This window comes from Blennius ocellaris, assembly GCF_963422515.1.
Source record: "Blennius ocellaris genome assembly, chromosome: 4".
Taxonomy (NCBI): domain Eukaryota; kingdom Metazoa; phylum Chordata; class Actinopteri; order Blenniiformes; family Blenniidae; genus Blennius; species Blennius ocellaris.
In genome coordinates this window covers 21,223,208-21,251,032 of record NC_137653.1, presented here as the reverse complement: position 1 = coordinate 21,251,032, position 27,825 = coordinate 21,223,208, and the positions used below count along the sequence as shown (strand labels likewise).

Sequence of the window (27,825 nt, the reverse complement as noted above, 5' to 3'; positions counted from 1 at the left end):
GCATTTCTACTCATCTGCGTTCTCCACGCACCATTTCAACCACCGCACTTGCTGACTCACGACTAGTTACAGTCACTCCGTTTCTGAAATGCAGAAGAAGAGACCCACAGGACTATTGAGAAGGATACACGCAGCTGTCCATGTCCATGCATGAGTACAAAAGCCGCAAGAAAATTGAGAAAATAAGCAACTTTGAGTTGAAATTTGATTTTGAACCATTTCATGCAGTGGTTCCACCAACATAAAGAGTCAATTATGACCAACTGTGACACTTAATAAACGCAAGAAACGTTTGGCATAAGTTGGAGGTGCAGGGGGAGTCTGTTATGTAAAAATAGATGAAACATTACCGTAAAATTAAACAAAAAGGCACCTGGACAACCAAGGAAACAATAAATGTAGATTCTTTAAGTATTGGAGTAACACATATGGAGACCTAAGCTGAAAACTGCAGTAGTCTGGTTGAATCGAGTCGGTGGGGGTCGAAGTAAGGAACTTTAACACAGTGTCTCTCACACTTTTTTCTACTCCACAAGCTCGTTAAACATGAGGCCCGTGACCAGAAACTGGCCCTCAAGAGGCTCCACTCTGGGCCGACAGCGATTTAAAAAAAAACAAACAAATGTCTTCAAAGTAGTGGAAATAAAACAACACCGAGACCCGAGCTGAGAAATCAGTGTGAACCAGTATGCTATTATGGTATGTTGTCAGGGTGAGTGCACTAAAAACATGTGTAAGGCAACAGCTTTACATGTTTTCTTTTTTATATTTCACTGCATTTTACATTAGGTTTCATTAAAATTGCTTTATGTTGATATTGTAGTCACGTCTGGTATTAATTGCTTGGTTTTGTAAAAATATAGACATTTTCATCACATAGAATCTACGCCAAAACAAAGAAATACCTAAAAAAAATTAAGTATATTATGGCACCATTCTATCGGCCCGGCTCACTCAAGATGAAATTGTGCTGTGGCCCCTGAATTAAAATGCGTTTGACACACCTTTCACAAATGGAATGACGAATGCTAACTTCCCTTCTATATTACATCAAACAGTGAGCATGTTATTGGATCAGCTTTAATAGATTCTACTGACAACATGCCTGAGTTGCTTTGAGACATTTTCATAACTGGCAAAAGACTAAAGTCTTTGTTTCCTGGCCCACTGATGTGTACTTTTATAAACACAAAATTATCATATCTGAATTTGCATTAACAACATTGGCAAGATGAACATGTTCTTTTTCTTCAGTATTCAAGTCATTTGGGTAATAAAATAAATGCTTGAAATGGTCTCTATTGTATTGATCCATTGAAGATACCAACAGTATGATATATAGGTTCTCATGTATGACAGCTCTGACATATTCCACCCTCTGACCGCAAACAGGATATTAAATTACCACAGGTGTGATCCCACATGTGCTTCTGTAACACTAAAAACGATCCAGATCATTGAAGAAAATTGTATCTCAATGCCTTATTGCATATATTCATAAGAATTAACTTACTAATGCTATTCAACTTAGACTTTTTTTAAATTTTAGTTTAAAACGCTTGTCTCAGTTTTCAGAATTAGAGTTAAAATGTAGTATGCCATCCCTTCATCTCACAATGAGCTGGGGTTTTTTTTTTTTTCCTTAATTAAATCAAACGATATCAAAAGGAACAGAGAGCAGGAGATGTTATGAAATATGACTAAAGTAGGTCCCAAAAATAGAAAACTGAACATCTTTTGCAAAAAAAGCATCAAGCCGGTTTCACGAGGAATCCATTAATGTGTGAGAGAACATCTTGAAGCCTGTGCACTCGTCTGTGTTTTGTTCTTTGCAAATTTCAGACATCTATTTACCCTCATCTGGCCTCTTCTGATATTCCCAAGCATTGATATTGTTCGTGATAATGAACAAAATAAATCCGAGAGCCAAAGGCCTCAGAGGTTGTTGTCTTGGCAACCAAACCTCGGTGAAGCAAATGTTGTATCACTAGACTGAAATGAATGAGGAAATGACAGGGACATGGGGGAAATAAAAATGTAGAGCGAGTATTAAGAATGTATGAATGTTGCGCTGTTTGGGCGAAACCCAAGGCGGCACATATCGGATCAAAAAAGAGAAAGGTCTCTTCTTGTCAGCCAATTTATCATCCTCGGAAAAAGGCTTCATTATCTACCTGGATTCTGTTTGCATTTTTAAAAAAAACTAAAAAACCCTGAACATTTTCACTGTGTAGATAATTGGTGATTTGGTGAATATGTAAGGGGAATATAAAACTGCTTCTGCTCGCTATCATCGTTTTCCCCATCTTTACAGAGCTTCTCAGTTTTCCCATTGCAAATCTCTTGTCCATCTGTATCTTCCTCTGGCAGCAGCAGATAGTGAGTGAGATAGCCGAGCCGTGTTCGACATTGCCTCTGCGCTCTGAGAACAAGGCAGACTGCTGCTGGAGCAGGCAGTGGTGTCAGCTTGGACAGGGTACCAGGGATTGAGTGGGATCATGCTATCTGATGGCAAAGTCTTTGCACTGGACGGTAAAAACAACGAGATCTGGATCAGGGCGATATGAAGAGGTTGGAAAATTGGGGACAACACAGAGCTATTAATGACTGCATATAAACCAGCCATAATATTATGACCAACAATATGGAGGTTGCCTTAAACAGCCTTTACCCGTTGAGGCATTGACGCCACTACACCTCTGTGGTATCTGGCATCAGGATGTTAGTAGCAGATCCTTTAATCCTGAAACTTGTCTTACAGATCTTACAGGTTAATGATCCTTAAACTGATCATTGTACCTCTTAAACCATCCTGAAGTAGGGCAGTGGTGCCTTGGAGGCAGTGTCGACTTCCTGCCAATACATCTTTTTTTTTTTTTTTTTTATCAAGGACAGTTACAAACAGCAGTTGTGTTATTGTTGCAATGATTCATTGACAAAGTACTGTTGGTTCCTATTCTTTTACGTTACTTGAATGCACCGCTGGAGCGAGTTGGCCTGGGATTGACGGAGAGTGGAGAAGGGGGCAGGTTGTGAGCGTGAGCAGACTGCCTGTGTGTGTATGTGTGTGTGTGTGTGCCCGGTTGAAGAGAAGGAATGGAGGAGCAGCTCAGTTAATCTATGTCTGTTATGCTCAGTAATAAAGTGGCTTTACAGACCATAAACTCATCCTGCGTAACGCTACAATAGTAACGTACAGTGACTTGGATAAGCAACGTTAATCTGATTACTGGTTCGTAGATAGTGACGTGCTAGATTACTCGTTACTGAAAAAGGCGGTCATAATAGAGCAACGCGTTACTGAGTAACTCTCACTGCTGCTACCCTGTATAGTCAAGGCCCTGCTTACGCAACAACAAATACGAGTGTTTTTGAAACCACACATGCGTGCAGAGAACAATACCCTATAAACATTAACAATCGCGAATAGTCGGCTGAGAGTCAAGCCACCCTGGTGGCCTGGTCGCACATGTGCAGAAGAACTATTTCCCCTGTATGCGCAGAACCAGCTGTTCTTAAAAGTTGTGTTTTCCACAGTTTCCACAAACACAGATGTGTTTTCAGTGGCTCTGAGTACTGTTGTCGTACGTATAAACGGAAGGTTTTCCATTTTCGCTTGGAAGCGCTGTCGTGTAAACACGGCCTGAGAAAGAGTAGCTTGTCTGATGGATTGGACCTCTGGGGGCCATGCTTCACTTCCCATGGACATCAATGAGACCGGGTAGCTGAAGACCCTGTCACTGACTCACGGCTTTTCTTTCGTTGGAGCAGTTTTGAAACTGACCACTGGAGACTGGATATACCCCACAAGAGCTTTTGGAGGAGCTCCGATAATCAATTCCTGCTCATCATTCAACACCCCCCCCCCCCCCACTGACAGATCACTAGAGATTCTCAATGTTATTCACTTCATCTGTGAATGGCCATAATGCTATGGCTAATCCGTGTCTAGTGCTCCTTGTTCCTCCTCCTGACTGCACATAAGTAGAATGTTAATAGAAGTGTGTTTCTGTGAGTACGCAGAGAGAACACATGTCTTTATACAGAGGCGCTACCATCCATTCTGACCCGGAGTACAGAAACAAAACGCAGGAGGCGATTTCTCTGGAGATATGACGAGGCTGAACGTTTTATGTGAGCTTCATTGTCTTTCCATTACGCTGGATAATAAAGAAGTGTGTGGATCAGACAAGAGGTTCGTATCAAATCAGGCCTGGAAAAGCCAATTACAGTGACAATAATCTCTCGCTGCACTGCTGCCGGCATGTCTCACCATACCCGGCAACAAATACCTAAAACATGATGAGCGGAGAGGAGGGCCACTGTGCAGACACAGGACATAGTGCATTCAGAAGTTGTTGCTTTTTCATTATAGCGACAAAATATTTAGAGCTTTTTTGCTCTGTATCAAAATAAGACACATAGTGTGGGAATTAATCTTGCCCTCCTTGGAGGTGGACAAAGCTGTGAAAACAAATGGTGAAGCAAAGTTGTACAGCGTTGCAACTGACAAAGGTGGATGGCACAGAGGAGCTGGTGGAGAGAAACTAGTGTCCACCCCACCTTCCATCCCCACCGGGGTGAGGGGTGAGGGGGTTGCTCAACGGCAGAGAGGTCAGGAGGGCTGGCGGATTCGAGAGCCGAGCCGTCTGAAAATCAGAAGGGTTAATGCGAGTTGCTCAGCGCCTTGGGCCCTGCTACAACAAACACAAGTTTCACAATGCTCTGCACAAAAACATGATTCACAGAAAGGACTAAGTAAACAAAGGAACACAAAGCGGTACAGATAAATATGCCCTCGGATCTGCTAAAGATTAACATACACAACAACAAAAACATGATCCAACCTATTGTTAAAAGACCTCATATATCCTGCAGGCTCACTTTCAACTCAACAAATGGAGCGTTATACAGGTATGAAGACCTTAAGCTGCCATACAACACAACTAAAAAAATAAACTGATGGACGGCTGAATGAATGGATGCGAAGAACAGTCTCACTTTTGCCTACTAATTCAATTAGAACAATTCGCAGCATATTTCAATTCCTCATTTTTGAGTACTGTCTCAAGCCAATATTGTAAAACCATTTTTGAATGATGTTAGAATAGATCATGATTTTAAAAAAAACAACATAAGGACATCTCCAGCAGTTATAGATATATGTTGAACACAGCGCACAAGTGTTTCTCTTCTTTTGTGCTCACAAAACCACAGAAGGACATTCTTCAGATGACTTACGAGGAATCCACATCAAAGCGTTTACGTGACATGATCAGGGACTAAAGGTGACAATATCGTTCCCACTAATGCTTTGATAGAATATTCTTCTTTACTCCAACCAACTCCACAACAAGGTGAAGAAACACGATTACGATCATTTTCTGGTTTTCCGTAACATTTGTCATTCACGGTTGCAAACAGTTTCATTTGTCTAATAATGCTCCTCAATGCAGCAGTCAAGTTCATGAAAAATGTAATACAAATGTTCAAACCCGTCTTTGTAGAGCTGGCACTAAGCATTGAGATATTTTAATTTAAATACCAGCCTTATTTCCATAACTGGAATGAAGAAATTGTTTCTTGAGTTTATGTTGGACTGTGGTAACGTGAATGATCACTGCATTCAGTTTCTCTATTTAATTGAGTTTAAAGACAAAAAGACTTCATTATCTGTCACACCACCATTTTGCAAACTCTTGGTTCAGTCCCTCATTGGGAGAGTCCTTGGTCGCTCCACCAAATTGGGTGGACGTCAAGTCCAACTGTACATGACCTTTCACTGAAGTCAAAGATGGGGCAACACTGCACATCTACAAAGTTACAAGGACATTACAATGTTGATAGTTTTTTCATTGTTTTAATGTGGAAATTAATTCAGGACAACATTTGATGGCTCTTGTTGCAATTAACCTGTGATTCATCGAACTGCAGGCTACTTTGAAAGCGTTACCCACATTAACAGGCTGCGGATACAGGAATGGGTGCAGTGTTTGTGGTGTCAGTAAACGCCTCAGAGAGCTCCAATGATCTCATCAATTGGATGTTCGAGTGGTCTCACATAATCCCCCGCACAGTTTGGGCTCATAAGCGCCAGGGGAGCGTGAAATGAGGGAGTGTCTAACAGTGGCACTTCCCTTGTAACGTCTCTCAGCGCTGTCTCAGGCTATCAGTGGCGGTCACACTCCCCCAAGTCCTGGAATGTGGACAGATGGAGGAATGTGGAAACTGGAATGGTGGCGAAGGGTGGAGCTACGGCAGCAGATGGTTTGGATGGGGGGAATCTCCTTTTATAACATCGAGGAGAGGAGAAAAGCAGTTTGTCAGGAACACTGGCATGCCACATTTATTATGAGGCATTATTGAGACCGAGTGATCCATGAGTATGTAGAGACCATGTGTGAAGTGTAAACACAGCAACACTGCCACTCGTGAAATGATATTTATAGCAAGTAAGAATCGTGGGTTACTTAAACTGCCAGAGTGAAGTTTTTTTCTTCAATTTGTTCTGTTGACGTCTTGTTGAAAGTGGCAAGATAGAAATAAATTGGTAAATAAAGTAAACGGCTGATTCCCGTTGGACTGCAGTTGCAGAAAGCAAAGAAGAAGAAAAAAGTACGAAAAGTCATTTGATTTCCAAAGTGATAATCATTGCTGTAATGATTCTGGTTTCCATGGCAAGCCCATAAAATATATTTCCATTTCAGGTATTATCAGGTAAAGAGGAGCAGCTCCTATAGAAGTACATGAGAATAAATGAAGTCCTTCTTTGCGATGCCCTTCCTCTGAGAGCTTGACTTCACAAGGTTGCTCAATCATATGCAGCTCCCCTCCCTGTGGCATCCAGAGGCCCTATCTGATCGCTGGCTGGCTCCCCCTGGCCCCGTGGTGTGAACCAGGTGCTGTGATGACAAAATGCTCCTGGCAGCAATAAGAGAACAGAGAGAGCAGCGCTCAATTAGCCTGAGCTCCAATCCCAGATCCTCTATTGATTTCCCACGGATGAGGAATGGCAGACAGGAGAAAGCTCAATCAGACATACCCATGGGAACAGCTGTGCGTGTGTGAGTGTGCATGTGTGCGTGTGTGTGTGTGTGTCAACCGGGAACGAATCGGTGCCAAGACAAGGTGCTGAGATGAGGTGAATACATTAGGAATCCATGCTCTTTATGCATACATGATGCTTAAGTAATAGCGCTGTCTGCTGATGGTGCTGTGGAAAATGACACGAGTCTGTAAAAGCATACTGTGCTGCTCGGAGCCAGATCAAATGGAAAAGACGACAGACAAGGCATTAGTTCCCTGAAGGGCAAATCAATCTGACAAGTCATCAGTTCCATGGTACATCTCTGGACAAGTCCTTCAATTCCCCAAATTAACCTCCGGTAGAGGAGCGACAGCGAGGACGTATGCAGTCTGATAACCCTGTTTGTCCTTCACTTATGACTTAAGCCTTTCACTTAGGGAAAAAGGATGTGTTTTTGAAGAAATTCACGACTCAAGGAGACATCCGTCTTTCGCTAAGTAACAATGTCGCCCACTGTGCAATTGTCCCATCTCGGTATATTGGAGTACAAAGCCATTTCAAGACAAGAGGCACAAAGACGAAGCAGGTAGACTCCACTCATGTTCAACCTGCAATGGACCAATTCACGAGAACTGTCATTTCTCGCTGCTAACAGAGACGGAACTACACACTGCTGTACGCTTCAGTGATACACCTACGCCACATTTCACTTTCTTTCTCCTGCTCTCGAATTCAAAGGGATGCAGTATCTCTGTGTTTCAACTACTCCCTACATCCACCAGCCAGTCTGCGAAAGACAATTATTGATTTTGACTTTACTATATTTTATTTTACATGACTGACAGTAAGCCCAGTCACGAAAGCTGACAATGGAAGAACCCATATTTAGCCAAAGCTGCTTAAATGAGGAGGTCGAACCATGCATATGTACATTCCGAAAACGCTGCTACCAAGCCTGTATAAGAGGATATTCCACTGGGACTTATTTCTAGTTGAGCGTCACCTGTAATAGCAATCCAGCGTCATCGTCTGTCCATACCAACGTCCATGTACTTGCCATTGTTAGCGTCTATAGCACATTGTTCTCTGTGGGCATATGTGTGTGGTTTCTCTACAAAAACAACCAATAGTGCCTACTCATGGTATAGCATGGTAACGACATTGTTTTCAGTATTTGACATTTTCGTGTAAACAGTTTTCAAAGCAATGTGTAAACACTTGAAATGTTTCTGTGTGGTATTATAAGAGGTTTTATATATCACACTTACAATATTTAGAGGGCAGTACAACCTGACAGAGCCTAAACTTTACCATGACTAGACCCATGCCAGACAGCAGGTTACTGAATATCGATTTCACACTTTTGGCTAATTTAGTTCAAGCAGTTTACAATGATGTTGCATTTTTAAACCTGCTCAAAGTCACTTTGACAGAGGACAGGGGACCAAGCCTGCAACCTTGTGATTAATAGGCAAATTGCTTTAAGAAATGAGCAAGCTGTTCAACTTACCGAATAGGTATTAGTCTGAGTCAACATATATCTCTGGTACAAAGGAAAGCGCTATTTGGTGACAAAAACAAAATTGTAATTGTGAACCTGGGAAATATTCCATCTTTCGCGATAGAAAATGTGATTCAAAATGTAATCAAAGACTGACAATTAAACATTTACATAACAGAAACAGACGCAAATAAGAGACAAAAAAAATTACCATGTGAGCGGCCTGTTAAACACAATACGATTGAAAAAAGTAGTAACAATTCTAAATGTGTTGGTTGAAATTAGCAAGGAAACAGTATTTGGTCAATTTGCTTCAACACAGTTAATCATATCTTGTAAAAACACCATCTGGGCCAAAGCTGCTTTTCCGATTAGAGAGAAGAGGATGTGTGTTCTCATATTACAGAGAATCTTTCAGTTTCAGAGACAACTGAAACTGTGTGTGTGGTGTGTGTGTGTGTGCGTGTAGTGGCAAGGCTACCTCGTGCTTTGTGGTGGCAACGTTCTTCCTCACACATTCACAAGATGGAGTCAGTCAGCTGCGAGGACACGTCCGCCCTCCAGCGGTTGCCAATCTGGTGGTGGTGTTGGTTGAGGGTTTAGCCTTCTCTAAAGTAGGCAAAGTTAGACTCCTACTTAAATATGTTGGTGAACTTGGGAGTGTACAAAATTTAGAAGCAATCTGAAGGAAATAAAAGGTGGTGATCCAAAACATTGGAGAGAAGCTCTGTCTAATCTGATTTTCTGATATTTAGTGCAGTATAACACAATTTCTGTTTCTTTATGTGACTCGGGTGACTAATTATATCTTGTTCGGCTTTACTTGCCGACTCACGTTGGGCTGGCTACCTGAGGGAATAAAAGATTGCGAGCAAAATCAATGTATTCTCGTCAAACATGGCAGTGAAGGCAACGCAAATACATTTAAATGAGCAGTAAAGAGGCCCATATCAAATGTTGTCTGTGAGGCCTTCATGTATAATCTACAGTGCTTTTGTTGGCAGTAACATGAAGTCGATGTCGGCTAAATGAAGTGTGGGCATGAAACGAAATGGACACAATCTTTTAAAAATCCACACAACCTCATGTGTCTTTACCAATCAATACTGCGACTTTAATGTATAAACACTTGGTTGAATAACCCCTGTGGGTGCATTGATACCGCAGCGCACAAAGAAGTTGAGAAATGGTAAAGAAAACCAAAACAAACAAACAAAAAAAAAAAAAACAGCCACTGAATCCAGTCAAACTGACGTTATGTTGGAAAATATATAACGTCAAAGTTGAACTCATAATTGTATCGAGCCATGAAAAGGGTTGACGTTGTTTATCTGATGTGTCTTTTGTGCACCCAAGTGATAGGCATGCTTCAGAGTTCACAGAGCCAAAGGGGATATCGCATAAGGCCAGTTCACCCACGCTGCAACAGTCTGGAAGCGGGTTTCAATAAGGGCTGCACAATTGGCTTTTTGCTTTCTATCTTTGAAGCCCGGAGCAGACAGCCGTGGAATATACCTATTCAGACACGTACACACTCACACACAAACTATGTGTTCAAATGGTAAAAACAAAAATAAATGCCACATATAATCAACTGATGTGTAAGCTGACTGACTGCATCACGGAGGCGGTGAATACATTTCAAATCATGGGATTCACACATTCTGCTTTTTAGCCTATAACATTAGCTTCCCACATTGCTGCAGTGGGTTTTTTTTTTTTAATGCACTGGAGCAAAAGAGGTCCCACGACACACAAAAAAAAATCCATCAACATATCAGTTACTATGGGACTTTAATGCACCGTAAGCAAATCTGCTGGAAAAACCATTATACAAGAGGTAGAGCCTTTCGCAAATAGTGGCAAACTAATTCAATGACCTACACAGCACATAACCGAGTGAAATAAATAAAGAAATACATCAGCCAGAGAGCCGCTGCGCCCTGCGAGTGCACAAACTGTCTGCAATGTTCACGCTTCTCGTGGCTCGGCCTCGATGTGGCAGCCCCGGTGCGTTGGCCAGACTGAGTGCGGGTCCCTCTATGGCTGGCCCCCTATTTAGTACGTGTGAAATACTCTGCGTGCAGGGAATGAACTCCATTACAGAGTAGCTCGCTTTCTCTCTTTTTGTTTTTTTGTTTTCTCTCGGTGGCTTGCATTGTTTCTGTTTGGATCGCAGGGGACCGGCATCTCCCAGAGGCCACCGGCTCCAGGCGGAGAGGTGATTTCTTTTCCTCTGAACTAAAACAGCATGAGACTCTCACATCACAGGTGACTTGTAATTAAAAGTTGTTCGGGGGGCCCTGGAGGCGTGGGTGAGATGATGCATGCAGGTATTTACATTTCTTTGCAGAGAAAAAGAAAATCTTGCGTGATTGCCATCACGTTGTTGTGCTGTAGCATTCTGAGGAAATGGCTCTTTCAGACACGGCTCCCATTTCTCGTGAGGCTATTCACGAGACATTTCCCTGGCTCACCTGGCTTGGATGGGAGCCCCTGCCTTTCTGCGACGCCATACATGCCGCAGCCCATTAGACATGGGCTCAGACATCTCCATATGGGGATGAGAGAGGCAGTGTCAGAGCTCCAGCAGGATTTAGCTAGCAGGCATGAAACTGAGGGGATCTCCTCACATTGACTTTAACAGGATTTAGCCAGATGAAAGGGTAAAGGGAAGAAAAGACAGGCACAAAGACGGAGAAATTGAGAGAAAGAGCAAAGAGAAATGAATGTGGACAGGGATAAATACAGGAGGTAACACATGAGGGAGACTGGCAGTAAGACAACAGCGTGTTGCTATAAATGCCCAGATACGTATCTCTACATGTGTATTATCAATGGACACACTTTCAGGGGGGGAAAAAAAACCCAAAAAACAAACAAAAAAGGGAGTCTAGATAAGCCGGTAATAGGAGGCTGTTCCCTGCAGGACGGGGGAGATGGGACTCAGAGCTGGCAGGGCTCGGGAGTGTCACGGCAAAAAGGAAGAACGTGGTTAAAGAGGGACCACAGGTGAATGAAAGCAGAGGCACTGAGCTGGAAATAAGTAAAATTGTATGTAGTTTTCTTTGAGGGCAAACAGGGCTGGAGCACCGGGAGACACGCATAATAATCCCGCACAAGCAGAGAGAGAGAAATGCAGGAAGAAAAAGTACATACACGGTCAATATCCTTGTCAAGACTTCCATTTATTGCCGTATATTCAGCGTTTGATGGATCCATGCTCATTCACAATGAATAACATCTTGTTTTGTATTCTTAAGACCAAGCTTTCCTTAATATCGAAAGACAAAGTAGATTACATTTTTGTCTGTCATTTCCACAGTGCATATCTTAATCCCTAAAATAAACAAGACAGCCATACCTAACAAGACACACTTGATCTGAGTCAAACAGTTACCTTTAAATCGCATCCTAATTTTATGTGTAACCATTGAGACCAGTGAAAAAAGAGCCAGCATCAACCGTAAATGGACGTAAATCCCTTTATCACTTCTTTTTGTACTACTAATTAAAAGCTTCTCGTAATCCAGGAGTGTCACGTATTTTAATTCAGGGGCCACATTCAGTCCAATTCCATTTTGAGTGGGCAAAACTGGTAAAATAGTGCCACAATAACTTCTGAATTTACACTTTAAAGTTTTTCTTTGTTGTGTATGACCGACCTGAAGCAAAATTAATGAAACCTTCTGGTGAAAAATACAGTGAAATGTAAAAAAAACCCTCTCCTGTAGCTGTTGGAATATGGATGTTTTAAGACCCCACCCCCCCGCTACAAAAAAAATTATAAAAAAAAAAAAAAAAGGTTTCTTTCACATGTTTACAATTTGCTTGGTGGTTTGGCTGGATTGGAGTCTCTTGTGGACCCGTTTTGGCCCACGATCCAGATGTTTTACACTCCTGCTCTAAACTCAACCATAGCTAATATTTGTAATTTCTGAATCTTATCTTCAAACTTCAGTGCAACGATAAAACAGCTAAAAGTTTTATTTGAACATTTAAAGGGATTTTGTCCACACAGACTGACTCAGTTCAATTACTTACTCTTTACTTATATCGACTTTCTTCAATTCCTTGCAGACTACAACTAAATTCAGCTCGACGAGTTGCCCAACCAACTCTCTGCTGATCTTAAAACATATCTTTAAAAAAAAAAAAAAAGAAAAATGGATTAATTTTGTCCCCGTTGCATGAGTGAGTTGTCAGGAGCTTGTGTGCACGCAGGTTGTTTAGGACGGAAACACATCTCTCACACACACACGCCAGTGGGAGCTAAAAAGATGTTTTATGATCAACAGCACGATTATGCAACAACATTACCACATGCAAATGAAGCCAGCGCTGTGTCTGCCTGGAAGGTGGGTCGTCCGGCTGAACTAATGCTAATGTGCCAATCTGCGTCTCGTACGCCTCTGAGCGGCGCCTCCTCGCTCCGCATGCCTCCCTCACCTGGAACAACGCAGCCGCGCGACTACCGCTGTACGTACCGAGCACGGCGCCGACAGCCAGCAGAAAGCAAACGCGCAACTGTACTTCCACGCTTATGAGACAAACCCACAGATTCTGTTCACACCAGCACTGATTTCCACTTATCCGCCCTGGATTATCTCACCAAGATGAAGCGAAATAGGTACACAGCTGCCAAATTTTTCAGACTGACTTTTTGTTTTTCTGAATATCCTCATTTTTAAAAGCATATTTTTGTTCTTCCCAAGTCGTCTTCTTTTTTTTTTAGCACACGCGCAGATGAACCGAGTGGGAGGCAGAACGTTCACAACTCACAACAATGGAAATGTGACTCTCGCTCTGCCGCCAACGTGAATACAACAAAACGTTATTCCGAAAAAGAAAAAAAAAAAGAAGAAAAAAAACATTATGCACACCGAGAAAAAGATTGAAATAAATAAATCACGTTCTATTTGGAAGATTTCAGGCTTTTTCTGAGACGGATAGAGCGGAATTTTTTTTACAGATTGTGAGAGGAAACACAAAGCTGCTCTTCAGGAAACAGAACTAAACTGACTGTTCATCTCAGTGAATGCCACCTCTCTGCTCAGCGACACACTCATGTGTGTATTGTTTGGCTGTTCTGAAGTTAAAAAAACCAAAAAACAAACAGGGTTTGATCAAGACTATTAATGCTATCAATGCTTTTTATTGGTTTTATAACTCATTTGTGTTCTTAATTAAATGCTTCTCCTAATCCAGGTGTGCCAAACATATTTTAGTTCAGGGGCCACGTGCAGCCAAATTTGATCTCAGGTGGGTCAGACCAGTAAAATAGTGCCATAAAAAACTTTAAACTAAAACTATTTCTGCTAAACCGAACAATTACTTACTTACTTTGATCCTTCGATGTCGGCTCTTCCAATCATTGTGAAGCAGAATTCACCAAGCATTGGATTGTTCACCCACTCATAGGGAATGTGAGCTGGGATTAGACCGTCGTGAGACAGGTTAGTTTTACCCTACTGATGATGTGTTGTTGCAATAGTAATCCTGCTCAGTACGACTTTATAATAAATCTCATTGATATTTTAACTTTTCTCCCATTTAGTCTGTGTGTAGTTCTGTGCGGAGCAATGCTACAAAGAACTTCCCTCTGGAGGGAGAATTTTAAAGAATTTCTATTCCATTCCATTCCACCTCAACTCGGAGCTGAGTGTAGTGTTGTGTCTGCATCTCATCTGCTTGGTGGTTTAGTGGGCCAAATATCTATGCTTTTGCCTTCCTGCTCTCTAACTTATTCTTTTTTTCTGTTGGTGGATTTACTTCAAGTCTCAGCCTGGAATCAGCTTCATGCCAATCCTCTAAATTATTTTTGTGCCAAGTTCAGCACTGAAATTACAACCACACAACTTTTGTTTCAACTCGTTTGTCCTTATTTGCAGCTAGCCCGAGGTAGCGCACTGTGCTTTTCTAAACAAACACAAAACAAACCAAAAAAACCAGGCACATAGTGGAATAAAATTGCCTTCTGGTGTTTAGGTTTGTTAAACAGGTGCATTAATAAAGTACATACTTTTCACTTTACTTTTTAAATCTAATGAGGTGAGCTGCGAGACTTTTGAACATGAGAGGGAAAAAGATAACCTATAAACAATCAATCCAACAGAGTTTACAGTTGAACTAAAAAGATACACAACGTTTATGAAGTGTGGAGTTATGTGTATGCACAAAATCTATTCAATTGTTTATTTTTTCTGAATCATAGGAACATTTCCCATTTTTTTCAGGCATTCTCCTACAGGAGGTGAAACTATGTTTAGCCACTTAGAAGGGTTATTTATTTATAGATGACAAACAAGCCTGCAGCACTCATGCATCTCTCAACTGTTAGAAGATGACAGCACAACTTGTGATGGGAAATTTGACTAAGAAGTACACGTGTAGTGAACACGAGATTGGAGTAATCACCTCCTCATCTAGATCACTGTTCACTCAACGGAAACTACAGTGCGAGATTAAATTACTCTAAAATGTTCAAAAATAATAAGACTGTTGTTAATTGTGGCACTTGTTGTTACTTAATCATGATTAATATCACGACTGAGTTCCTGAGCTCAAATCATTCAGTTCCCATCATATTTTGGTTAGAAATGTTCCATTTTCAATGATTTTCAAAGAAGTTGTTTCTAAAGAAACCTTCTGCTCGGCTGCTACGCTCACAAAGAGGGAGGGATATCATAACGACCCACAAATTGACGTTAAAGCAGTGTCGCTTTTAATCTGCCCACAAAATGTAAAGAAAGTGCTGCTTTTCAGAGGAACCGGAGAAAAGCTTCTACATTTAGCGAATGAAGTGTAGATATTTTGTTTGTTGAACTGATATATTTGACAGGCTGCTGTTTCATTAATACCAAATATGGTAAAAACACCATATTAAGATATTTTGTTAAAGCACAGTCTAAGCATAAAAATAAACTGCAGCATCATTTCTGGAGAGTTGATGTTTTGTTATATTGTGATTTTCTATAGAGTTCTAAGTTATGTTTGGTTCACTGATTGTGGAAGGGAGATCCATTTTAGTAATATAAAAACCCGCCGAGTAAACTCTAAGGAGCTCGTGTGTATTTCTGTCTGATTATAGAGAAATATGTTTGACACTACCATTTTCTATCGGTGCAGAAGTGGCACGCTTTAATGAAAAATTACGAGGCATTGTTGAGAAGTGCTGGATTACGAACGATGAATATAAGTGGACAACATAATGAACTGGAAACGAGTGCTTACAGCAGAAACTTTATCATACTTGGTCTCCAAAACTGTTGATATTGAGATTGTCTTCCACCTGCTGCTGTGGAGAGTTGGTTTGCAGTCATGTGACGGTGAGGTCTCGTCTGATTGGTCACACAGAGCCCGCCGACAGAGCTTTCGGAGGAAGTCTCTCTCTGACAGTGCAAAATAGTACCAGTGACTTTTGGTTCTGTCCAGGTCTTCAAGGGCCTTAAATCTCCTGGTCTCCTCATACTGATGTCTATTATTATTATTATTATTATTGTTATTATTATTATTATCAGGATCAGTTTGCGCAACGTTTAATCGTGAAAGCACAAAAATGCCATTGTGTTTTGGGTGTGTGTTTACTCAACAGTGCTCCAAATGCAACTTTTTGCAAACAACTTCCAAGTTGGAACTTTTTAGAAATGCTCAGATTCTATCTCTTTGGAGATAGAGTCGGCAGATTTAAAACGGCAGAAGACGCAACTTTTGAAACCGCTTCGACTCAATCTCCATGGAAACAGCAGAAAATACAGCTTATCTGGAATGATGCTTCTGTGCATGCGGACCATAGTTCTTCTGCACTTTGGGAGTAGATAAACAATAACAACAATGCCTCCAGAATATCATTCGTTCCTGTCTATATTCTCCTGGAACTTGGTAGTTTTAGAGTTAAAAGTCACCTGTAACGACAATCCAACTTCGTCATCTGGAAAGAGCACTTGAGGAAAAAAGAAAAAAAGAAATGCAGTAATATAGGAGCACTCAAGTCCTGTCTGAATCCAAGTCACCCAGTGCATGCGTGGGTACTCTGGCCACTTAACATAACAGAAACACATGTAAGATGGCTCCTATATAATTTATGAATTGCATGTAAGTGTGCGTGAAAGTGCATGTGGGTGTCTGCGCCCCTGTTTTCACGTCACGATGAACTGCCGACCTGCTCAGGCTGTATAGGCCATGAATGGATGCAGACTGTCCAGAGACACTTCAAAAGTGTTGAAAGTGTGTTGGAATTAGCCACAGTACACTCATAATTTGTTAAATTAGCTGTACTTTTTAAAAGAGTACAAGTACTAACCTTTAGCTACTTGCCGACACAAGGACCGATACAAGTACTTAAGTGCCATAAAACCCAATTTATACTCTATATGCAAACGATACGTGAAGGCTATGCATTTCCATGAATCACCTCTGGAGCCATGGAATCGAACGCAATACTGGTGTTGTTATCTGTGCAGCTCTTGTCAAAATCATTAAAAAATAAACAAACGTTTCAATAAAGAAACTTATTCTTGGGGAAAATAAATGGTTTTGTTTAGCTTTCACAGTGAGGAGGATACACACAGCAATGAAAGGTTAAACACTCATTAAAAAATAAGGAATTACATTTTGAATGGATTTTTAATTATGCAATAGTGACATCAGTATGGCTAAATAAATCACAAAACAAACTGCTGTGACAATTATTAGTTTGATATAGTGGCGGTCCTGATGCCGACACACACCAGTTTTAGAAAAATGTCATCATTCACTCCAGCCCATAAAAATTACAGAAAACAGCCTTAAGCTCCGGGAACAAAATGGATTTCGAGTTGGACAAAACATCCATCTGCCACTTTCTTTACGGCACCGGCACAAGGCAATAACAAGGTTATTTGGCTGTTGGTATTTGCTGCCTGCTCCTGCCTCATGCCTACAGGTGATGTGAAGGAAACCTCAATAAATCCAGGCAGTCTGTCAACAAACTGTTCTATACGTGGATATGAAGAAAGTGGAGCTATTTATTTTAGCATGGAAAATAAATATGTCCCCGCTTAAAAAGCCGCGGGCCTAAAATCAAACAAAGCTGAATGGTCGAATAGGCCCAGCTGAGCTACATAACATAGCACATATTTAACACACACACCGGGGGATACACACTGCTGGATAATTTCTTTTCCCCCTTTGGTCATTTCATTTTATTCTACCTTTATTTTTACAGAGAAGTTGCATTGAGATGATTTTTTTTTTTTTTTGCAAGAAATGCAAACAAAATACAGAATCAGACAAGGAAGATTTCTTCAGCACGTGTGTCTTACAATCTCATCAAGGTTGAGTCGAGAGTGAGAAAACTATTTTACCAAAACTTTAGGTGCATTAAAATGCAACCAATCGGAAGAGAGTCGCTTTCAGCTCAAAGCATTTAAAACTAATAAAAGCAACAAAGTAATTTGGGGGTTGAGCCAGTATTGCTTTGTGGACAGAAAAATAAACTTGTGTCATTATCTAGAAGTATTTAGCGAAGCCCAACAGCCTCCACATCATCAAGTCTCTTCCCTGTGTTGTCCCTACTTCACACACCACCCCATTCCCCTCTTCCTCTCCATCTGAAAATAATAAAGTTTAAGGTAATGAACGCTTTAAGGGGTAGGTACTTGAGCAAACAAGAAAGGATAAGGCTCGCCTTTGTCATCTTGTGCTCCATCTCTGCTGTTCAGGAGCTGGCGCTACGCTCGCGTCGCCTCCACTCCACGCAGCACAATGAGCCCGAGACATCAAAGCGCAGATGGAGCGGGAGGGAGTGAGTGAGGGAGGGAGGGAGGGAGGGAAGAGCGAGACCAACACCAAAGTACCTGTTTCTGTTACAGTGGGACACTTCTAGCAGCACTGCCTGTCCCTGTGCTGAAACGATTCCACGCACTCGACAGTCGCGGCGGCTTCTAACTGGTGTATGAAGCCCAGCTTTAATGGCCTTCCCTGCAGCAACTCATTTCATTCAGCGCCAGCGTCATCCTCATAACACATGCCATCAACACTGTTATGTAAAAGGAAAAAGTTAAAAAAACACAGAGTAAATACGATGTGAAATGCAAGCGAGCTGGTCCGTCTGGGAGTGCAGACCGTGGATATATGGTAAACAAAGGGTCGCATATTTGAAGGCTGCGAGCGCTGCCGCCTCGCTGCTGAAAAGTAAATGAAGAGAGCCGACGCTGGAGATCAATACATTTTGCCTCCTCGCATTTGCCGAACCTTGGGTGTGATTTTAATGTTGGCTTCTGCTGGTGTTTTCGAGGTTGGGTGAGCGGTAATTTGTGGAGCCGACAGAAAAGGGAGAGAAACTAAATGCAAATGAGACTCGCTCATATTGTGAAATGATTAACATTCCCCTCCACAGATCAGAGCAGGTTTCTCAGCTCCCCTGGTTGAAATGCTAATGGTGCTTCCAACCCAGTTTAATGTCAATCCTATTCTACTTTTTCTCTTTTTTTCCCCCTGCCATCCACTGTTAAGGAGGAGTCTATTTCCATACACAGCAGCAGGAGGAACAGGCAACAGCTTACTCCCCCATCTGGATTTGGGGAATCAAACCAAGAAACAAAAACAATAAAAGAGGATGGAGGAGGAGAGAGATGGTCTCTTACTCATGTGCAAAATAGCTTTTATGAGATACAGACATCTTATCGGCTCTGAAGCCAACATACAGTCAATGCCATAGAGTTCTATCGCGTGCCAACAAGAAGAACAAGAGGTCCTGGTTGTGATGGCCTGACCACCGGAGTCTGTCGGAGATTATATGAACAGAATTGAGGATTTACTCAACATTAAACACGGAGTTCTGCAGTAATCTTCCTGCAAGGTTCTCGAAATCGGTGACTCCAAAATGTGTACCGTTGTAAACACAGGCAACGCCCCTCAATCCTCGTTATATTCTGTGATGATGAGTACATTTTCTGTGAGGATAAGCTCTTTGGATTTACTCACTGTCTCGGGTAGTTTGGTAGAGTAGTGTTTCACACTTTCACTGGCCAGTGTTTCACTGCAAAATGCATTCAGCTCTAATTTGTGTCCATTGTGTTTATAAAACCGTATTCTATGTTGCTCTTTATTTTTTCTTCTTCTTGGTCAATTCATTCTCTCCGGGTCTTTAAGCTCCGAAATGTTTTTCTTCTACGACTTGCTCTGCCAGCTAACCTTTATATAGCTTCACGTTCAACAAGTCCATATCCTTGCAATATTTAAAAACTTCAAAATAGTATTTTTACCCTCTTTTTTTACCATCTTCTGTACGGCTTTATCCTTTGAAGGGTCGCAGGATGCTGAAGATGATCCCAGTTAACTATGGTCGACTATGGTCGGCATAGTAACATTTTTTTTTATGGTGTTAAATAAATAATACACTTGTAATGCTAACGTAAAAGGCTAAAAGTTGGTGGTTTTGTGACATAAGTGAATTACATGCGACTCACCTCTTTTTAGAACTACAAAATGTTATACCCCTTAAAATCAAGAGGGCTCCGCGACCCCCCCATGAATATTTAACTCACTCGGTTAGGAATCACTGCTCTAAATAACTGTGTTACAGCTGTTTCAAGGCAAAGAGTGATGAAACCAGATAATAAATGCTTTATTGATACTGAGCCACACAGTGATGACGTTTTTGGTGCATCTTTCAGGTTAATTTGTGGCTCTTATATCGCCTTCACCGGTGGCAATGTTTCTCTGTGTTTTGCGCTCTGACAGGCTGACCCTGTCTTGAATAAAATGGTATTTTAGTTACTTAGAAAAATGGAAATCCACCCTTACTTCGAGTTTTCTTTTGCATTTGTGTACACCTGTGTAAAACATTTGCACACGCTTGTATCCATTAATCTGTAGGTGGCAGGGGGATGGACTTTAATTACTAATTTGTTATTTTACATATCAAAATGTAGCAATAAACACCCAACCTTGGTGAGACTGACAACTCTTCAATGCTGTGCAGTTTCTCTCTCCTTCCTTCTCCCGTTTTTTTTATTTTTTTTTGTTTACCCTATTGGTTTTTATTTTCCTCCACACTCCACTGGGCCGAATTCACGAGACCAATCGATCACACAGTGGATATTTGAGTCGGGCAATGCATCACCTGCTGGGGTGTTAAGGTTAGTAGGTTTTTAACATTCATCCACAAAAGGTGCGTAACGCCAGTTTGTTGACTGCTGTGTTTTTTGTTTTTGTTTTTTTAAATGCCACGGTGAAAAGATTCAGGGATTCTGTGTAGATGAAATGAGTTTTCTGGCAGTGTAACATCGGCAGAATATCTATATTGAGCGCAGACCATGCATCACATCGCATGCACAGTGCATTTGTATTCACGGCGCCTGCGTTATCTCAAGGCACGTAAAAAATAAGTAAGCTATCCTTATTCTAGTCAGCTCAGAAAAGGAGCAGACATGTCAAATTAAATCACAGAGAGAGTGCGCTATATTTGGATGGGTGGTCGCGCATTTAACAGTTCAGGTCAATTAGCACCTCGTCCTGGAAGGAGGTTTAAAAAAAAAAAAAAAAAACTTTTCGATACGTCAATATCTTTTAAAAAATGTTTTCGTGTGAGACACGTTCATGAAAGCATTTCCTGTCAAGTAGAATTAGCATGTGTTTGCTAAACTTAAAAAAAAAAAAAAAAAAAAAAAGGTGAGATGAGGACAGAATCCATGTGGATTTCGACTCTGTATTCCATACAGCCGAGCGCTGCCAGAGACGCTTGTACCGAGCCAGCCAGAGATCAGTTGGGGGATGTAGGAGTGACAGCAGTGGGGGGAATTAGTGATGTGATGACTGTCAACACACAATCAGTGCGGCGGTATTGTTACAAGGCTCATGCTGTTTAGTTTGGAGTTATTAGCGGTCTGAACATAGAGCGGAATCGCTTGTAAAACATCCCAAGCTGCCACTCACCGCAGAGCCTTTTCAGAAGGACGATTCTGACTTGAGATTTTGCAATCGTTCTACGCTGCGTGTGGGCCTCTGTGTGTGTGTGTGTGTGTATGTGTGTGTTAATGTGCACGCCACGGCAAGTCTTTAAAAGCCCAGTTATCACTGCAGAGTACAGAGCATCAATTTATCATGCCACAGCAGCTGAAGTGATGGCAGATAATCACACATCCTTTCGTCGGTGAAACATGGACACGTGCCAAGGTCCCTATTCTAATGAGCGCTGTTGTCTGAGAGACAAAACACCAAGCAGATAGACGGAGCTTTATGAGTCTGCTCAGACAAGGAACATGACTGCAATATCAAAGAGGATTCAACAGGTGGTGAAACTGCTTTCTTTTGTCACTCTGACTTTTTCTCTGACGTTCAAAATAGAGGAAATGATCTGGCTTGTCTCCTAAAATGCAGCCATGCTTCACAAGAACAAAAGACAATGACTTTTGCCCCCCCCCCCCCCCCGAGTTCAGAAGGATGGGCTCCAGCCCCCCCGGGACCCTGGACTGGATGAAGCCGGTGGATGGATTAATGTGTCAACAGTTGGTTCCTACCTTCGGATCAGCGGTGAGCAGCTTGAAAGCTTCGTACACCTGCCGCTCTTTGACTCCGCCTCCGAGGTCCAGGAAGTTCGCCGGCTTTCCCCCATGCAGGTCGATGATGTCACATGTGGCCATGGCCAAACCAGCGCCGTTTACTGGGAATACAAAGGAAAGAGAACTGGATTTACCAGGAAGTTAAACAAGAGCACAGCATTGTATGTTCAAGTTTCAGGGTTGAATTAAACCTTTAGTATGTGATAAACTCAGAGGCGGGGGAGGATACCTCAGATCCACATATCCTCATTTTTATAGAGTTAGAAATATTACAGTTGTCAACGATGGTCATACTCACTCCTGAATCGGCTCAGAAGTCTGATTTTCGGTTTAATTCTTGCAATGCTCTCATTTTCACCCAGTAGATGAACATAACAGGTTGGCCACTTCATAACTGGGATCCCGATATAATGAGAAGCATAAAGCTGCAGCTTTAAATATATTACGAGTCTTTGCGAAAGTCACACTTCATACACCTGCATCAGAGAGTGTTTTGTTATTTGAATTTCTCAGGAAAACCTTCTATTATGCTCGGTTCTAAAAATACATAATACATTACGTTTTCACTGTTTTATGATGATCTCTTCAACAAAAAAACAGAAGGCATGCTGGGAGAAGCTATCACTAGTTAACAGTAATATCCAGTAATAATAATTGAAAATTCTATGCATTTGTTAAGTATGATGAGGCTGAATTTGGCCGTGAAATACCGGCCGTGGTCCAGAAATTAAAACAAAACTCCCGGAGAGGAAAGTACCATGCCAGCAGACATGAATTAATTAAAATAACATTACCGGCACTAAAGGAAAGATGGCCTGCACTGTAAGAACACCCACAAAGGAATCTAGCACTAAATTATCCACCAAATAGGAGCAAATAGCCGGAAAAAATGTCAGACTTAAAAAGTGAATCAGTTGGAAATCTTCTAATCAGGAGCATTCAAGTCAAGCAACAGAGAGAAAATTTGATTACAAGTCACCCCTCAACTTCAGAGAAAGAGACTTTTGATTAAAGGGGATTCGGCTCGGCTTTTTTTGTGGACTGTGTCATCATTTAGCCAACTGCCAGCGCCTCCACCCTGCTGGGTTTGTGCAGGAGCCAAGTGCACAAAAATGTCTTACCTCATTTGGTTTAGCCAAGCTGAACTTGTGTCCTGGCAAGCTCCCCGACCGAGGTCTCGATAAAAGGGAAATTCGCTTTAACAGCTGTCACTTTGGTGGCTTACAGAGCTCTCAAGGAAGCTGCAGGGCCTTAAAAGCTGTTGTTACTTTAAGAGAGTCTGGGAGCTGGGGATGCAGAAATGGGGTGTGTGAGTGTGCGTGAAGGGGGGACTCGTGCTTACAGACATCTAATGTGTTTATGAGGCTATGGGGTAAGAAGCAAGAGCACCTGTTAGTGCTGCTGTACACTGTAAAAGCTTTGATTTATGACAAGAGAGAGGGCCTTTAATGAGAATGCTAACAATCTGGCTCGCTGGAGACTTTCTGGGTGGATTATGGCTAATTAGAACGCATTGGTTACGGCAGCGTTCCTTCTGGAGTCCTCAGAAAGCGGCTTGTAATGTGGACTGGAGCGGAGCCCAGGCTGCCTTTAGTTTGACGAAGTTTTAACCGTGTCCGAGCTTTTCACTTATGTGACTTTAGAGACGCATTAAAGCCATATGTCAGCAGGGGTTCTCTTACGGGAGAATTCATTCACTGGATGGGGGACGTGCGTGTGTGTGTGCGTGCGTGCGTGCGTGCTGTTGCGAGTGCTTGCATCCTTTGTATCTCTACCGAAGCAGGCGATGTTTCCGTCCAGTCCGATGTACTTGAGATCCCACTTGGCTGCCTCCGTCTCTGTGGGGTCGCTCTCAGTCATGTCGTCCATGGCGAACACGGCTTTCTGGCGGAACTGTGCGTTGTCGTCAAAGTTGATCTTGGCGTCGAAACAAACCACTGGGGAAGGGAGACGGACGGATGTGGACGACGACGACAGAGAAGACAAGAGTTAGGAGTGAAGATAGTGAAGATAGTGAGGAACGGGAGAGGAAGAAACATGGCAGGAGAGTGGGGGAGGAAGGCTTCAGACATGAAAAGCTGGCTAATTATCATTTCTAAAACCTGAAAATTAATGAAGTGAAGGGTCTCCCCTTGGCCTATTGGTCTTAATTATTTCAGCGGTTGGCTCACTAAGGTGTGTGTATCCGACACTGCCTCTAAGGGAAAGACTATTATAGTAAATGGACATTTTCGTAATACTTCAAAGAGAGTGAATTTCAAACGACGCCACACTCATGAAGCCACCTGGAGCTTGATTTTTTTTTTTTTTTTTTTGTGCAAATTAGTCAAAGAGCTTATGCTTAAACACCGACTGAAACTTAAAGAAAATGTTCAACATTAAAAAAAATAAAAAATTTACTTATTTGCATTTTTTGCAAGTTTAATAAGAAGTCTGCCACAACTGACGTGTCAGTGCAGTAATCATATAGCTGGTGCCCGCAGCCAGTTTACATGGCTTTGCATAAGATTAAATAAGGGGGCAAAACATTAAACGTCTGTAGCTTTGATACCAAAAGTGTGTTCAAATTATTGAGATCAACTGTTGCCGATCCAAAAGGGATGCTCGGGTGTTCAAAGTGTTGTGTTTGGTTTCAAACAAGTACACCTTAATCGGAATAAGTCAGCAGCAAGGTCAGTGCTATTAAAAGTGGCCTCAAAGAGACAGAAGAAAAATCTGCTCATCTCGGTCACACAGTGAGTAAAAGGACATTATGAGATAACAGACGGTTTTTAAATTATGGCTGATCAGTCAAGTACAATTTCAAACCTAAGAAGGAAGGAGAAAAGAAATTGCATTTAAGTCTCGACATCGATTCACAAAATCTATCCATTTCATTGCATTACTTTTTGGTTTATTGGTTAGGTTGCAAATTGTAATTAAACAAAACAAAGAAATCACTGAGGAAAAAAAATCCAGCTGACGAGTGAATTGATTAATAGAAACGATTGTAATAATAAACCTATAAACTATTGTTTCTACACGTTTTTTTCGAAGGTACTCAACTACTTGCAAACTTGCAGTCTTACATTTACACAACTGTTTTCAAGTGAAAATGCAAACTTTGCACTGCGTTTTGGGTGCTTGTTCATGACAACTGTGTCCCGGAGTCATTAAAAATACACATTTTTGAAAGTAAGTTTTCGAAAATGCTCCTACTACGTCTCCTTGGAAACGAGAAACACAACTATATTAAAATGCTGCAACTGCCCATCAGCACCTCGGCGGAGCAGCAATCCAATTTGGTCGTCTGTCCATTCAAATGTCCTTATTCTTTTAATAAAATTATGCCTTTTCACTTGAAATGTTGTGTTGTAAACGGGGCCTTGAAGTTACCTTGCTGCTTTATTGTATTAAATGATTCAATGGTGATTTTAAGCTGAATCTTGGCCTAAGCTACCTCGCGGCTTGCGTTCGAGAAGCTTCATACATGCAGTTAGCATGAGCTCGTTGGTAAAATTGCCAATATTGTACATCTGAAGAAGTGCAATAAATTATGTCACACAAATAAGTCTACAGGAGCTAAAAGACAGCATAAACAAGTCACATAATAATACTATGAATAACAGGGATATTCTTTAAGAGTGACACATAACACGCACGCACGCACGCACACACTGGAATTAAATGGTTTTCTACAGGTTTATTACAATGTCACTGAATTTTTCATATGAATAGGTGATAGAACTGTACAAATGGGTGCAGACATACAAGAATTTAGGTACTAGTATAATCATCTTTACAAAACATACATATTCACACACACACACACACACACACACACACACACACACACACACACACACACACACACACACACACGGGACTGGGAGAGTAGACATACTGGGTCCTCCTCTTAGAGTCGTTCTCCCACTACACAACTTCCTTTGTTTTCACTATCTAGAAAATGAATTCAGCTATTACCAAACGAGACAGGAGAAAGAAAAAAAAAGAAAAAAAAGACGAGGAAGAAAAAAAATACAAATCTTCCACCCATGAGAAATTTTCTTTTTCCGATACACGTTTGTTGAATGCCTGCCGGAAAATAGCTGCACTCCCTTGCGACATGTGAACAAATCGAACCAAAGAATGAGCTGATGTTAATGTGAAGCCTGCCTACAAAACCTGCTTCAATCACAGCCGCCGCTTCTTCCTGCTGGTTTGCTGGAGGAAGCTCATACCTCACTGTACAAATCCGCCGCATGATAGGAGTCATTTTATTCATTAATATTCATAGGAACTCATGAAATAACAAACTTATCTTGTCAACGTTTGATAAAGCATACGTTGAAAAAGATTCCTGTTTTTCTTCTTCTTCTTTTTTTTAATAGACTAAACAACATCAAAAAAGTGATGCATCTTCAGCGTGCGGTAATACCTCTCAGTTGGACATATCACAATCCATCTGTGTTCGGCTGCACACACAAGACAATAACTCCTGTTTCTTTGGTGGGGAAAAAAAACAACAACAAAAAAACAAGTTCAGCCCAAGTTCAACTGAACTGGCATCACAAGAGCTGGAATAGTGCTTTGTGACTAGATACAATAGCTTTCTCATCAGTGAGGAATGCTTCAAAAGCTAACCCGCTAACCTCCATTTGTATCAGCAGGGAATACTGAAACTTACCCACGGATTTTACTATGCTTCTTTGAGAACTAAAGTAGGGAACATTTGCTACAAGATGTAAACAATGTTTTGTCACACTAGAAGCTAAGGAAAAGTACCATCCACCCGTCTCACGTGCTGCTTTGTCCACCTTAGTGTCGTGAGAGAATGGAGCCAATCCCAACGACCAGGCACCGGTAACAGTTTGCGTAAATTAGGGCCAAAAGAAGAGGGTCAAGACATGAAGATCATCTACGTAATTGTTTGTATTTAGTGCAAATTAAACAATTATTGTAATAATTAACAACATTATTGCCTAATTTATAATTAATTTAAATTGCCCATCTGTCCATACAAAGGTGTGTGTGTGGCTTCACTACAAACGAAACAACACCCACTAGTGGACCTACATTAAAACTACATCTTTTTCAGTGTTTCTTCCGTTTCCGTCTCAACAGACGTCACTTTTAAAACGTTGCTGTGTAAACGCTAAATGTTTCTTTAAATACAAAAGTGCGTGTAAACAGGCCTTTAAAATCACATTCACAGATACAATCAGGTAATTTGTTGATTAGCCAAATATGCATATTGATAAACTGGGACAAAGTTGACAACACGGAGAAAATCCACACATGCAAATATGAAAACTCCAGATAAGGCTCCCGAGTCATTCTGGACTCGAACAAAGGGCCTTCTTGATAACCACTATACCATAAAGAAAGTGGAAAATGAGAGATTTTGAAATAATTTCGAATTTTTTGCAATTTGCACAATAAACTTATTTTCATCTTCTATGTGGCTGTATGCATAGATGATGACAATTCCTCTCACAAATCCTGAGAATTAGATTGAACCTTAAGAATATCCTGCTGCCATGGCTTTACAGCAAACTGCTCCTAAATAAACAGCAGAATACATTCACAGCTGTACAGCGAGTGTGCATAAATGTATTGTGAAAATAAATTGTAGCTCCTGTGTTTCATTTAGTCCTTCTCTTGATTTAAATGTGCGATTATGAGTGTTATCTTAATTATTTGAAGTGGGAAATGGGAACTGGTGTACTTTTCACCAATTGCAGGAATATAATTTAGAAGCTTGGACACAGAAT

At 41.3% G+C, this 27,825-nt stretch overlaps 1 protein-coding gene across 1 annotated transcript in view; it reads right to left on the bottom strand.

The window, feature by feature from the left end:
* suclg2 (succinate-CoA ligase GDP-forming subunit beta) overlaps positions 1–27,825 on the bottom strand; it is a 119,897-nt gene that overhangs the window by 30,258 nt on the left and 61,814 nt on the right. The window contains exons 8-9 of the mRNA XM_080495525.1: positions 23,848–24,009; positions 22,031–22,173 (exon numbers count right to left, since the gene is read on the bottom strand). Of these exons, the coding sequence (XP_080351651.1) occupies positions 22,031–22,173; positions 23,848–24,009 (305 nt within the window). The remainder of the gene's footprint in view (positions 1–22,030; positions 22,174–23,847; positions 24,010–27,825) is intronic.